General features: G+C 46.9%; 1 protein-coding gene across 2 annotated transcripts in view; it reads right to left on the bottom strand.

The window, feature by feature from the left end:
• LOC100648208 (homeobox protein caupolican) overlaps nt 1-14,298 on the bottom strand; it is a 75,766-nt gene that overhangs the window by 47,948 nt on the left and 13,520 nt on the right. The window contains exon 1 of one of the 2 annotated variants that reach the window (XM_003396711.4): nt 5,313-6,109. The exons of the other annotated variant lie outside the window; for it this stretch is intronic. Coding sequence (XP_003396759.1) covers nt 5,313-5,360 — 48 coding nt within the window. The 5' untranslated portion in view covers nt 5,361-6,109. Of the gene's footprint in view, nt 1-5,312; nt 6,110-14,298 lie in introns of those variants that run through there. 2 annotated transcript variants of the gene reach the window in all.

Raw genomic sequence — 14,298 nt, forward strand, 5'->3', positions numbered from 1 at the left:
CCATTACGCTCTCGCGGACGTAACTTTGCAAACAGATGCTTGACTGTTGATATCGAAATCGCGCGATGCGCTCTGTTGCAAACGGCGGGGACGTTACGATAGCCAGGATGGAGGGGCTCTCTCTGCTCGATTCGACTCGGCTCGCGAGTCGAATGCGATCGTAAATTTAGCAGTGCGCGGGACCGATCGACGTCGCTCATTAGACGCAAGAGACCAGAGTATCCACGTTCTCGTTGTACGAGCATGATTTCTCGGACAGAATTCGAGCTGCTTTATACCTAAACGATAGTTTTCATTACTCTCGGCCAAGGGTACACTCTATTTCGTTTACTCGATAAGCGTAACGAGTGATTTTTGATTCCTTTATGTCTCTCGTAGCATGTACGTACATGTACATAGACACACCGATGATTGGTCGGTCGGTAAGAAAAACATTTCATGGAAATCGTTTTGTCGAACTTAATCATCGACTTACGGGTCGAACGTGTATCTATGTGTGTGTAATATATACTTGTATACGCACTTACATATTACGAAAGAAAATACGATTTTCGCTATGGTAGAACGTCGTTCCGTTTTCGTTGAGCGGTTTAATTAATGCATACTCATCGGTGTCTTGTTAACAAGCAACACTGTAAGAACAGTGGTACTAATAACTTTGTTACTAATTATTCGCCGAACGAAAAAGTAATTACCGTCGTTACGCGGCCGCGCATAATCGGCGAACAGATGTTCCCGCGTAGAAAGTCGACCTGTCCGACATGTTTTACGGCCGCTGACAAATAACGGAAGAATCGCGATCGATGCGTTGTTGGCGAACTTAACGAGCCACGGCCAATTGCCGTTTCTCATTACGCGTTAACAAACGAATTCTTAAACCGTGTCTGCGAACCGTGCGCCCTCAACCTTTTCCCCCACCACTCTTCCAACCGCTTCTCTCTCTTTCTTTTTCTCTTTGTCCCTCCCTCATTCTCTCGTTCCTACATGATTATTCAATTTTTCCACTAAATACACATTGCGTTACATTCTTGATTTCTGAATAACTTTTGCAACACCGCATCGACTACCAACGCAGAGTCGTTTCATAACAAGTATCGTTACTTCTTTGACGGTGAATTAATTAATATCATTAGGCTGTTAACCCGTGACCCCAGTCAAAGACGTAACCAACGTAGATGTAACGCTTAAGAGACGCGTACCACAAGTGCATACCGGTATATCATTAACGTTATAATAGGTGGATTCGTGTTAACACCTAACCCTACACTACGCAACGCAGTCGTACAAGAGATTATAGAAAAAGTTCTTTCCGAATACTCGCTTTAGTTTCTATTTATCTGTCTTTGTGCAGAACGTAATTCGTTACGATCGGTATTTCCTTTTCCTTTTTTTTCCCCCCCAACAACCGTGACTATTCGTCGAGTTTACTTTCTCGCTCGAAGCGAAATTCTATACCTATAACTGGATAAACACAGACGATAACTGCGAAATTAGAGGATTAACTTGTAAGATAATCGCAGACTACGAAAAAATTAGAAACAGAATGTTTCAAGTGTAAATACTTTTACAAACGTATGCTGTACTAGCGGCCTGCAAAGTTTTCGTGTATAAACTTGGACATAACTTTCCCGTTAATTACACGGCCATCCATAAAACGAATCGAACGCATTCCACGGCGAGAATTTCATTAGCATGTAACGCTGAAAATGCTGGAAAATTGAATGGAGACCGTGTAGCGTGCAGGCTAAATGGCCGCGCGGGAACCGCACCGAGATTAATCACTGCCGTTCAACGCCACGTTCGAATTTTTTACGTTAAACGGCATACGAAAACATAGGCGAGCGAATCAGATAGATAGAGAGAGCGCGCGCGAGAGAGAGAGAAAGCCAGATAGGAGATAGACGGGACTTCATAAAACAGTACATAACGCGCTCGTGGCAATATCCATCGGGTTCGCTTAATTAAAGGTGCCATTATAAGGCGTTCTTTCAATCGACCAACGATAAACGTAACCTTTCTCTCGCTCGTCTCGACACCCTTTGCCAAAGAAAAATAAAATGTTTCTGTCGTTTAACGCGAAGTAACGTTGACCCGAAGAAAGGAACGACGAAGAGGAAAGGAAGAGGGAAAGGGGGAGAAGAGGGCAAAGAGAAAACGGACGGAACAGGCGATATCACCACTGGATTCTCTGGTTGTAGTAAATATATTAACTACCTAATCTGTAATCGCAAATTTTACGATTCCGCCTGGCGTAGCCGCGACCAGTCGCTATTATAAATTCACGTAAGTATGCTATAAACTCCAATTATCGTTACTCGCATTTCCGTAGAAATGATCCGCGTAAAATATTTATTATCCCGGACAACAGGAATCGCCGATGTGATCGTAAAGCATCCGAGGGATCTTGTAATCGTTTATATAAACGCAGCGAAGAGACGTACGCCGTTTCGACTATTCCACCGGTAGCAATTAAACCCGTCTGTTTTTTCATTTTCGTTACACCGCTGGCTGGGCTCGAAGCTGTGCCTCGCTGCAGCCTGCACGCATGTAAACGCCTGGTAATTCGTCGATCGCGAATACGTTTAGATAGGGAACACGCGCAGTTACGAGAGAAGATAACCGACCAATTATTATCGTTGTTCCATATCACGGCACGTATCGGTATTCGAGAGCACCGATGACGCACTTGCGCCACTCTCTCGGACACCAAATTAAAAAGTCCTCTCCTCGTTCGATCGTTAAAATGACGAAAACAGACGTACACAAAGTAGAAAATTATCTAACACGAGTTATAATCCAGGAAGAAGAAACTTCAAGTTGCAGCAAGTGGCTGGTTAAGCAGTTATTCATGAATTTCCCACCTCTCTAAATACAGCAGCGTAATTAGCTGATTTACCGAGGACATACCTCAAAAATCTACGCTAATTGCTAACTTCCATGGGCTGAACAAATTAATTTTCTCATACATATAAAATAAAACATACATATACATGCGTGAACGTACAGGAAATAAACGACGAAGGAAAGCAACGTTTCACCGCCACGAGTACAATTCCAATAATACTCTAACAGTACGACAAACAAGATCGACGGCCGGCTCACGGCGAAATGACGATTTCAATGCGCCTTTAATGGCGTTTACTTCGGGTAAAGTTCGCGCGCACCGGTTCAACCGTCGGTTCAGCCGAGGAACAAAAGGGGCCGCGTCCCCTTTATCATCGGGTTAATCAAAACGAAGGAAAGCCCGAGCTTTAAAGCGTGGCAGCTCGCGGGCCGCGGTTAAAAGGAACAATGCGAGAGTCGATTCTCGACTCTCTCTTTGGCCGATGCAACTCGCACCTTTTTCGCGAGCCCATGCGGGTAACACGGGGCTACCCGTATTATTATCTAGCCTCGTCGCTGCACCTGCGCGTAAGCGCGTCGTTTTCGTCCGATGTTATTTCGTTTGAGAGCTCCTTCCTTTTTTCGGCTACAGGAAGATTACGCGCCTGCGCGGATCTCAACGCCACCCCGTTCCACGCACCGCCGCGTCGCACCGCCGATCATCGTCCACCGATCCCGTAAATCAGAATTCAATTTTCCACCCTTGTCTCGATACGTCCATCGAATTGATTAACAGGTTAGGAAATCAGAACAGTAGGAAATTATTAGGCTCAAGGTCTCGATGATGCGTTTCATTTATTAAGGGCCCCTATAAATTTAAAAGCGAATGTACAAAGTAAGACATCGTTTTGCTAGTCGATTGTATGGAAAATTGTTGCAGATGTGTCTCTTTTATGGTCGTCAAGGCGTTATTAGGGGACGTACCATTGGATTTGTTGATGGCCTAAATGTGTATACCACAAAGGTAGGGTAGAAGTTAATTCGCCTGAATATACAATATTTGTACTTCATAAAGGATACTACACCATTATCGCTAATCATATTTCGAAATCCTATGTACTAACGATCAGCTTAGAACAGACGGTATATACCTGCTCACCGACAAGTGCACAGAGATTACAATCGTACCGTAATTTATTTTGACCCTTCTTTCCAGGCCTTTTTCTTTTTCTTTCTTTTCAAATTACCTCTCTCGAGCATGGTTGCATTGTGAATAGATATAAATACTAAGATTGAAGATAATTCCCTGTCGAGGTGTAAATAGGCAAAAACCAGGGTTCTATTTGTTTAGAATTTTTTCAGGACAACCGATCCTTGTCATCCATCAATTACGTATACCTAAGGACAAGACTACGGGGTATTTTCGCAATCTATTACGAATCTTTCGAGTTAATGTCCGAATTCGAAAGGAAAGTTTAGCTATAACAATGCGATAGCACTTAGAATTTGGTAATTCTTTAGACGATATTAATTCGTATTACGAAACTTCTATAAATCGGTTACTAATTGTATCACTGATACGTATTGGATACCTACACTTATAGAGAGGCCCAACGAGCATCGTAACTCGTGAGCGACGGCCGTCGCGTCGGTACACATTTGTAAGGGACAGGTGTACTTATAGAACACGACCGACATTGCGTTTCACGGAACTTTTCTCTTTGTTTGCTAGTATCGATAGGAAACAATTTCTTTGTTGTGATTATCTAGCGCGCCTTTCGAGCGTTAAAGGTTAAACGCTCTATCCGCGTAATCAAAATCGTTTAGGCGTTAATTAGCTAAAATTTGGCGAGAAAAAATACGAGTTTCCCAGAAAGCGAACGACGAGTAAATTAATCGTAACACGTGCGTGATGCCGGAAAACAACTTTGTTACACTCGACGCATAACGAGTATACATGGACGGAGAAAAATTAAAATCTCAGCGTGAACGAGATCTCAAAAAGCAGCCTAACAAGGGAGTAACGTTTAATTACCGGCTGTCGGTCTCACAATGCGTTCGCTTTCACGAAAAAAACAAGAACAGAAACGATCGTTCGCCGTGATTAGCAACGATTCTGAAATTGCTACCTGATAAAGGACCATCATTAGACGAATAATTGAGCTACGATTTTGCAGACAATGGAACGAACCCGTTACCCATACTACCGCCTCTGCATCGCCAACGATAATTATCTGCTATTCGCCGTGGATTTTTCTCGAAAACGTGGCCTGCTACATGCGAAAAGTGCGCGACAATATTCGGGGCGATGTCATCTTGCGTCAAGATCGCGAACGACAACTTTCTATTCTCGGAAACTATTAGCCAACGAGACACCACTGAACACGACGCCTACAGTCAGACCGATACGAGTAAGAAACACCCAGCAATTGTAGGAAAAATCTCAGAGCATCGAAGCAAGGCGTATTGGATCGTAGTTTACGACTCACCTGGGACGCCGACGGATACGAGTATCCGAACTGCGCGTATACTGACATCTCGATTGGTTTCGACGATCAGTTCTCTCTATATGTGTTTTTTTCTCTCGATGTCTCTCTGGTCGACTAACGGAGAGAATTAGGTCACAACCGCACCTGCACGCACTACTACACTCTCTCACTAAGTCAGTACTACTTTCGGCGACGCCGTGAATGCCACGAATATAGCAACGAATGGTGCAGCGATGGTGAACGATCGCGATATCTCGCGAACGGTGATTGCCATCAGGGTGTTTTTCGGTCGTGATCGAGGAATCCGACTGGCGACCACATGTCGAAACTGGCGTTCCCCGTGGTTTGGTCAGGAAGACAACGTGCCAGCTCGAACCGCCGACGGACACTCGAAGATCCAACAGTTCCGAAAGTGTCCACAGGTGAATCCAGCCGTAGCAGATCGCGGGCGAAGAACGAGGTTATCGCGGCACGATTCGACGTGGTGAAATCCGCACTAGCGAACGCGGGGATGCTGACTCTCGGGGAACGTTCGTTCCTCGCGGGTCGAACGCCGCGCGACACGTCACAACTCCACGGATCACGTTACCGCGAGAAGGAGATAACAGGAGTAGAAGAACGTTGTCGTATCGGCGCGTCGGGCGATGGGACGGACATTCGGACAGACGACGAAGCGTCACGAGCGATTAGTTATAGAGTTCGTTCGTTCGTTCGGTCCGTCCCCTGCTCTCACAGGGCACTCCAGTCTGCGACTGACTCGCGACTACTCACACCACTTCAGCGCCTTCCACTCCGCTCCGTCCCAGTTCCCCCTCTGGCGAGGAAAACCGAAAGCAACGACTACCCCCACTCTCGTTACGTGGGACGTAGTCCTTACGGAACCGTCCAATCGCGTAGCTTCGTACAACCCTGCGGGCGTGTCACGTGGGATGATACGGGATCCGTGGTTGGCCGAATGTTTCGCGCGCGGGCGTCCTTTCGAATCGAACGTGCCCACGAGCGCGACGACGCCTTTTGCCCCACCCGCGAGAAACTACCGTGAAACGATCCCGCCGCCGACGTCGCCGTCGCCGCTGCCACCACCGCCGCCGCCGCCGCCGCCGCCGTTCCCCCGCTAAGGCTCGACAAACGGCCACAGCGGAACAAGGAGAAACGAGTATGTTTACGCGAGTCTACTCTTGTCAACCCGACGGCGAGGGACTTAAATAAATCTGCTGGCCTCTCTCTCTCTCTCTCTCTCTTCTCTCCAACCAACCCTCTCTACTACCCAACTCCGTCATCCAACCTATCCACCCGCTCTGTCTTTCCTTATCCTGCGACTAGCCACCTTCTTCCGGCTTATATCGCGCCATTGTCCGGTTCGTGAAATCGCTGAGTACTACGATGCGTCGTGCAGCCTGTTTCCACGCTTCTCGAGCTCGGAAACTTTGTTATAGCTACGTGACACGAACGGCCAAACGTTCGGGTTACAAGGACACCCTGCGAGAGTTTTGAGCGTCGCATTCGCGACAATCGGCCGCGCGAGTACGTTTTGGGCAGAGTTGGAGTAACGTCCGTGACGAACAGCCCCGACGTGGAGGAACGATTCCAAGAATTCGGTTGGATCGACGCCGTCTCCAGCGCCTATGGTTTATAAATAAAAAGTGGTGGTCGTCGCGTCGGAGGCTCGAAGGCGACGAGTATCGCAGCTGCATGCTTAATGAACTTCGTTAAATTTTTTCGATCGTTCCGTTCCGATCGCAACGATGAGGTGGAAAAAGCGCCGCGAGAAATACGAGACTCGAATGTCTCCAAGATCATCGATCGGAAACATGGTTTGTAGAAACGTAGATAGAACATCTTGGAGAACGCGTATGAATGAAACAATAAAACAATAGAAGGTGTACGAACCGCATTCATTAGATCCCTATCATCGCTTTCGAGCATACTATTACATTTAGGAAACGAGTTTCTTGATTTCGCGTGGATTATTTACTAAACAGCTAGTTTTTTTTTTCTTTTTTCGAATTTACCGTTGAAATCTCGTTCATTAAATCTTTCCAGCAAAGATTAATGGGCTCGCGCGTTATTATGGGTTACTTTCACGGGAGATACCTACCATCTCCTCTTTGAAATAACCGTAACGCCGGTTATCTCTATTCAATTTCTAGAAATTATTCCTTCCGAAATGCCAGCTATATAATTTCTAAGTTTCTAATAAACCTCTATTATTCCGATCTGGCACGATTTAAATCATGTTGCTCGTCGAAAGCTTTTCTTTCGTAATACGAGCCACTTAAAAGAATCGGCGCGTTTTCTCGAACGACAAAGTTGCCCGATCCCGGCAATTATTTCGGGCAGCGCATAAATCTCTCCGCTCTGAATCGAGCCGAATATTCCGAGCGAAACGCGACGTTCGTTCGGCGGAGAGATTTCACGGACTCGGTCCGTCGTCGGAAGGATTAGCCACGGGGATCGTTCGGTTACTCTGGCATTTAGAATAATTTCACGGGTTATTAGACAGTAGCCGAGGCTGTTATCTGCGAAGAAGTATTTACTCGGCAAATTAGAGTGTCTTAGATTATCCAGTAACATCGAATGACTCGCCTTTAAAATGGCGCGCGATAATAACTTTGGAACGGGTGGTGGTTTCGTGCGGTCGTGCAAATGGTCGCGTTTTCCTCGCTATCATGCTTGGTCGGCCATGTGTCTTATTCGTGTCAATGCAAGCCACGCGGCGGACGATTTTCCGCGACGTTGCCTCGAGCAATTTGCTAGCCGTACACATTCTGCACGGGGACGCGTGAAGCGTTCCGACAGCCTTCTTCTTGCACGCCAGAAATCGTATCGGCGGTGTATCGCGCGAGAAACGCTCCGTGCACTCGGAGTATACGCGGCGATTTATAGAGGAACAAAAAAGATGCGAGCGTTCTGTGGAACGTGGAATATTGGAAGAGGAAATATGGAAACGGGAGGAAAAACCCGATACAGCCGAGCGAAGAGTGAAAATATAGCGGTTGCTATTGGAAACGCAAGATTCAATGCCGCTAATAGGATCAACTGACAGGTCGACGAGGTTCTTAGGAGATAAGGATCCTTCCAAGGACCTTCCAGTACCTGAGTACCTGTTGGGACCGTTCAAGAGAAAAAAACCAAGAGAGGGTGCCATAGGTCTCTCGAATGATTTATTGCGATGCGTAAACCTAGTGACCTGCCGATCACGCCCCATCGACCAACAGTCGCCAGCACAATGTTCTCTCTTTTGGAAAACCTTGTCTCGGTCTGCGACTCGTCTCGCGCCGCTACTTTCCCTTATTGTGACAGAGTCATTGTGACCCGTCAAAACCACAATAATAACCCGTTTAATCCTGTTTCATCTTCGTTGGAACGTACACTTTTGTTTACCGTTTCGGCGGCAAACGAAGCTTCGCTCGGTCCATGTCTTCTTGTTTGCGCGGCAAATATTTTGCCGCCTTCGTCGGGACGCGAGGGAGCTTCGAAGCTTCTACCGACGATCGTCGGAGAATACGAGGCTTTCGTATAACGAAACTTCGTGGAAATGAAGTTGTCGCGATTTCTAAGTAGAAATTGTAGGGAGCGCACGAAAGACGAACAAAGCAATCCGCGTGAAACACCGATAGTTACTTTACGTACGAATCGGTACTTAGGTTAAAATAAGCTTTAGCCCTAACCATTAATCTTTGGCGTTTAATTGCACGAAATTTTATCACCGATCGATCGTACCTTATACGCGTAGCAGCGCGATGGTGGCCACCAGAACGAGAAGGCATCGATATTTTATAGCAGCTCGAACACCGCTGTTCGCGATCGTACATCGGCGAGTGCTTCTGTTAAGTAACGCTTAAATATCCCGCTGTGTAGTTAACGCCGCTTAAAGACGCATTGTAAATCTCGACGCGGGGAGTATCCGGGGGCCAGTTGCAGCGTCGTTTCATGTTTACAGCCGTCAAGTTTTTCAAATGTGATAAGGCTTTTCAGTGGAAGGTAGGCGAGGGTAACGTGGCGAGTCCTATCTCCCTGGCCAGTGTGTCCACTACTTGTTTGCAGGTCGAGTAAAAGTTAAACGGCCGTGTCGGGGCAAGCTGTCTCTAGCGATAAGACCGCTTAATAAGGCAGCAAACCATCCACCTTCTTTACTACTCGTTCATCTCACCCGTCTCTCCTTCACCTCTTTCTTTGTTTCACCCTCGACCCAGTTAGGTAAGGCCTTCTCCGCTCTCTTATCTTTCTTTCCATTGCCAGGTTTCTTGTAATTCGTTACTCTCCCTTGCGAGAACGTTCGTTCGGGCCCCGGCCTTAACGAGGGAAAGATTTCAACTACCTAATTCAAGGTGAAACGCGAGGGAAATCGAGAAACACGGGAACCTGTGTAGCCCGTAAACTGTCCTGCTAACCAAGGAATTATACGGAGCTCTCGCAGCAAGCTCGTGCTTCCTCGTCAAACTCGTTCGAAAGGCTAACCAAGATTTCTTCTCGATTCGGTAGAATTTCAAAGCAGCGTCTGTCCGTCTTTGATCGCTACAACGATTCAAGAACAAGAATTCCCAAAGATTTCAAAGACCAAGGTTTATGAAATGTGTTGGTTCGACCCATCGTGTATCGTCGGCTAGGCTTCTCTAGCCTGGTGCCGCAATCACAAAGGTGGGTCCAATCCGAACGCCGTAAAACGGTGCGATATTCACACCGTAGGATAAAACAAAAGGCTGCTGCGGGTATCCGAAGGTGGACGGTAAAAATCGAAAGAGGGGAGCTAATAAGGGAGGTCCAGACTGCCCTGGCGCCTTTGGTGCACCTTCGAGGGGCACTGCAGTTTTATTGGCCGGTGTGTCCTTGTTCCTCGTCGTCCTCCTCCTCCTTTTCTTCTTCTTCTTCTTCTTCTTCTTCCTCCCTCTCGTGCTCCTCTCTTTCCTCTCTCTGTACTGCTCCTCTGCGGCGACTTCGTCTTCCTCCACGGCACTCGGTATGGCCGACCAGTATGTTGCCGTAAAAAAGCCGGTCTCCCCTTGTCTGTCCTCCTCCTCTCACCTTCCCCGTCCTCCTGTACAGTGGAACGACGAACGAACGAACGACCAACGAAATGTCAACCGTAAACCTCGCGAGGCAACACTAATTAACCCGACCGAAATAAACTGCGCCGTTCAGCGGCGCTCTCTTGCCTTCTCGTTCACCCTGGCCCTTTCCTCCTTCTTTCCTTCCTCTGCCCTGGCCGGGCTTTATACCGCGCGCCTAGCGCAACCTCAAGAAGAATCCCGAACCATTCGCCACCGAACGCCGCGTCGCTTAGAATTCGAACGGAAAGTATTTTCGCCGACCCTGTTTTTCACCCTGTGCTGCTGCACCGTGGAAAAAATTCGAGGGGTAGAATAGCCAGCGATCCTCCCGTACATTCTACAAGACGGACATTAAGGACGTAACGATCGATTCTTTCGAGTTACAAGGCGTGTTACGGTCGAAGGCAACGTAGATTTCAAAGAGCGGAACTAGCACACGATTCGAACTTCCTCGATGTATTCTCGATGGACGAAGAGAAACGGGGTAAGAGGAGAAGAGAAACGAGCGTTCGGTTCGGAGGAAATAAATCGAGGCTTTTTCTCTCGGCGTACGACCAGGAACTGGCGTTTTCGGCCAAAATGCTTCTCCCTTCTTCTCTTTTTCTCTCCGCTGGCTTCTCTCCGTAGATCTTGGCCGAAACAGTCGAAACCGCGGGGTTTCGCCTATACCGCCCGCTGCCACGCATTTCCATTTTACCCCCCAGACGAGGGGCGTCGTGATACCTCCTTATACTTTATGCGGAGACACCTACATCGACGCCCACATCTCCGAACTTTATTTATAAACAAAGAGGACAGTCGATACCTCCGGAGATTGCGGAGACATCTCCCTCCGGTGTCTTCTCTAGCTGGTAGGAAACGATTTCCTAGAAGCAGCTTCTCGAGAAGCACGGTCGTCGCTCGAAAAATAGTCAACTCAGCCATTCAGCTTCACCTCCTCGGCTTGATGAAGGATCGATCGACCCTCCAGCCGGGAACAATTTTTCTTTCTGCTAATTAGTCGTATACGCGACAGTATTTCAATCGAGTGGAAATGTTTCGAGCGTCACGAATGTTGCGTAGTTTAGGTATATAAACCGTTCAGAAGTTACACCGATTGACTGCGTAATAAATTAAAAGAGTAGACAAGCAACAGTCGTATAAATATTATTTGTCAAAATTTCCCTCGAAATTTACGATTATTTATGCAATACTTCTTCGCGACCAGCAACCTTATGGATGTGAGTAATTCGTATTCTGAGACTGATCGAATAATTGAATTGAGAGTCTATGGAGAGCGGAATAGATCAGTGTGGTTTCTATGAGACTCAAATACCTAACAAGGAGAAGCTACGTTTTTCAGGAAACCAACTAGTATGGACACAGTTCGATGTTGTACAATCAGAAAAATCACATCGAATAAACATCTCTTACACTTGGAAGAAACTTTCTTTCACGTGGATATTGCACAAACGGCGAACATATATATCACGATGTTTTTAATACAAAACACGGAATCATAACAAAAAGTTGGAAATACTCTATTCGAGTTGCCGATCGATAAACCGACGTGCAAGCAATTAAATGATTTTGCAACGAGCTGGCTTTGCTATCCGTCGTTTCATCGGGGCTCCGCTCCGTTTCAATTCCGTTGGAAGAACAAACGCGTCGATGTTTTCGTAACAAAAGCGGCGCGATTCCGTTGGTTGGTCTGACGCAACGCGAAAATATTGTCCGACTGTGTCGACTAATTGCCGGGTTGCTTTCATAACTGCACGTTTTACAAATATGCGTGCACACACGGCCCTCCTTCCTCCGTTCACGATCCCGTCTCGTGTTCATTGTGCCACGAGACTCGCGATACGCACGCTACCGTTCTTCGAACACTCGCGTGAAACGACTGCAACGATTCTAGCGTGCGCAGAAAACGCGAGAACGGGAAACAGAGACAGCGAAGAATAGGCGAGGAGGATGATCGTAAAAAATAAAGTGCAACGCTAATGAAGCATATGTTTCAACGATATCGCGATCACCGCCTCATCACTGTCCTATTATAAATTATTTGTAATGATTAGCGACACTGTGACTCCGACGCTGTTATATTATACGACTATTCGACGATCGATATCTGGGAAAGTGCCGGGAAAAGCTGAAGAGTGTTGTTATTGCGGTTGATGTGTTTGATTATTCTTCGTTGGGGGCTGACAGAACGTATAGGGTGACACGATGTTCGTTGTTCATTATCGAACACTGGATGCAACAGATTTTGGATATCGTGTCCTTTGTACGAATAAGACGATGGCGCGTCAATGTGATTTTTGTAAGTTATCCTTTTTGCGCTTGGACAGGACTTGGTGCATTGATTCTGTCGCTTGCCGAAGGAGCGCGATTTATCCTTCGGTAAAAGAAAAACTATACGTACATGGTATACACGATATACAAGAGTCAGAAAGTTCGCACCACAGTTTCAAAGATTTTTCCACTTCGGATAACTGCATCTCGTTTCCTCTGAGTCTAGGTCGTTTGAAGATCGCCAGAGCTGAAATTCTACAGGGTACATGCAGAGAACCACATGCTGGAGTTGGAGTATGGGCAATCGACGACAGGTTACGCGAAGCACGACACGAATAGCAGTTTCTCTGTTGGCCGTCAGCGAACGGTCGTTTTCTATCTACGATCAGGTGCAAAGCGTCGCATGAGCAGCGAGCACCACGATGTTACGTGCCCATAGAAAATGAATAGGTAATTATAACGCATCCATAATGCAGAGAGACAAGGTCGTGCGGTTGGACTGGAGAGACTCGGTTCTCGGAAAGGGCGCTCGCGAGTCGGCAACCTACGCGAGACCGGAGAGTCAAATCGCGGCCCTCGTTGAAATTCATTCGCGGCTCTCGTCTTTTTGCCTGGCAAGCCTCCTTCTTATCTCTGCCTCTTGTTTCACAGCCACTTCGCCCCAGGGTCGTATCTCAACGGAGAAACTCGAAGATCGCACCGGGCTTTTATAATTGGACTTTATTAGCCGTTCCGCTGATTAGAATCGCTGAACGTGTTTTTCAAACCGTCGAAAGATAATTTGTTCTTTTTGAAGGTGTCGACTCTACACGAAGATCCGTGTAGTTAATTAATCATTCGTTAGCAGATTCGTAATTACTTATTATATCAATAAGGCATTTTTTTATTCCCGGATAAATCGTTTCTGTCTCGCAGCGAGTGAAAACTCGAAGAATTCCAACATCTTAATTATCGTTCAACGTTTGTAGGTAGTCCGACTATTATAAAAACCGACAAGCTTTTTCTACTCCGCGGAACGCTACAAGTAAGTATACACGAGCGAGGGTTACCGGAATTCTATCGCCGCTAATGCAACACGAGGAGTGGCGCTAAACTTTGCGGTACAAACATGAAATCGTTAAGTCGAGCCACGGATTTTTCCTCGCGGTACTTTAATACCGCGCGAGTATATTTTTCATGCGATCAGCCATCCAACATCCAAGCTCGTGATTCACGTTGATAGGCGAACAGAGCCTAGAATTTTCCCTTTCCTTAATACCGAACTTCTTTATCGGCTGGATAAGTGGTGCTAATTATAGTTATTACAATTAAGACCGGTGTTCGTGGCCGTAGCGAGGTTCTTATAACGGTGACCCGCGTCTTGCTCGTTGTAAACAGGCCGGGGTACGTGGACAGGGGTGCGGGGTAATGCGTGCAGATAAAACGACCCGATATTCCGCCCTGTGAGAAAATATCTGCTGGCCATCAACAGGTAATTTCGAAATGAACGAATCCCACCGACAATCGTACCGCGTCATGCGATCCACCGACATTTTCGTTCTCTGGTCTGTTTGCGCCACGATTCCCATCGGTCTTTTCACCAGAGAACTCTTATCGAATTACGCCAATGCGCGTTGCTTTCGTCCATCGTGATATGGTCTCTCGATTTCACCTTTCCAGATGGA

The sequence above is a fragment of the Bombus terrestris genome, chromosome 7 (assembly GCF_910591885.1).
Source record: "Bombus terrestris chromosome 7, iyBomTerr1.2, whole genome shotgun sequence".
Lineage (NCBI taxonomy): Eukaryota > Metazoa > Arthropoda > Insecta > Hymenoptera > Apidae > Bombus > Bombus terrestris.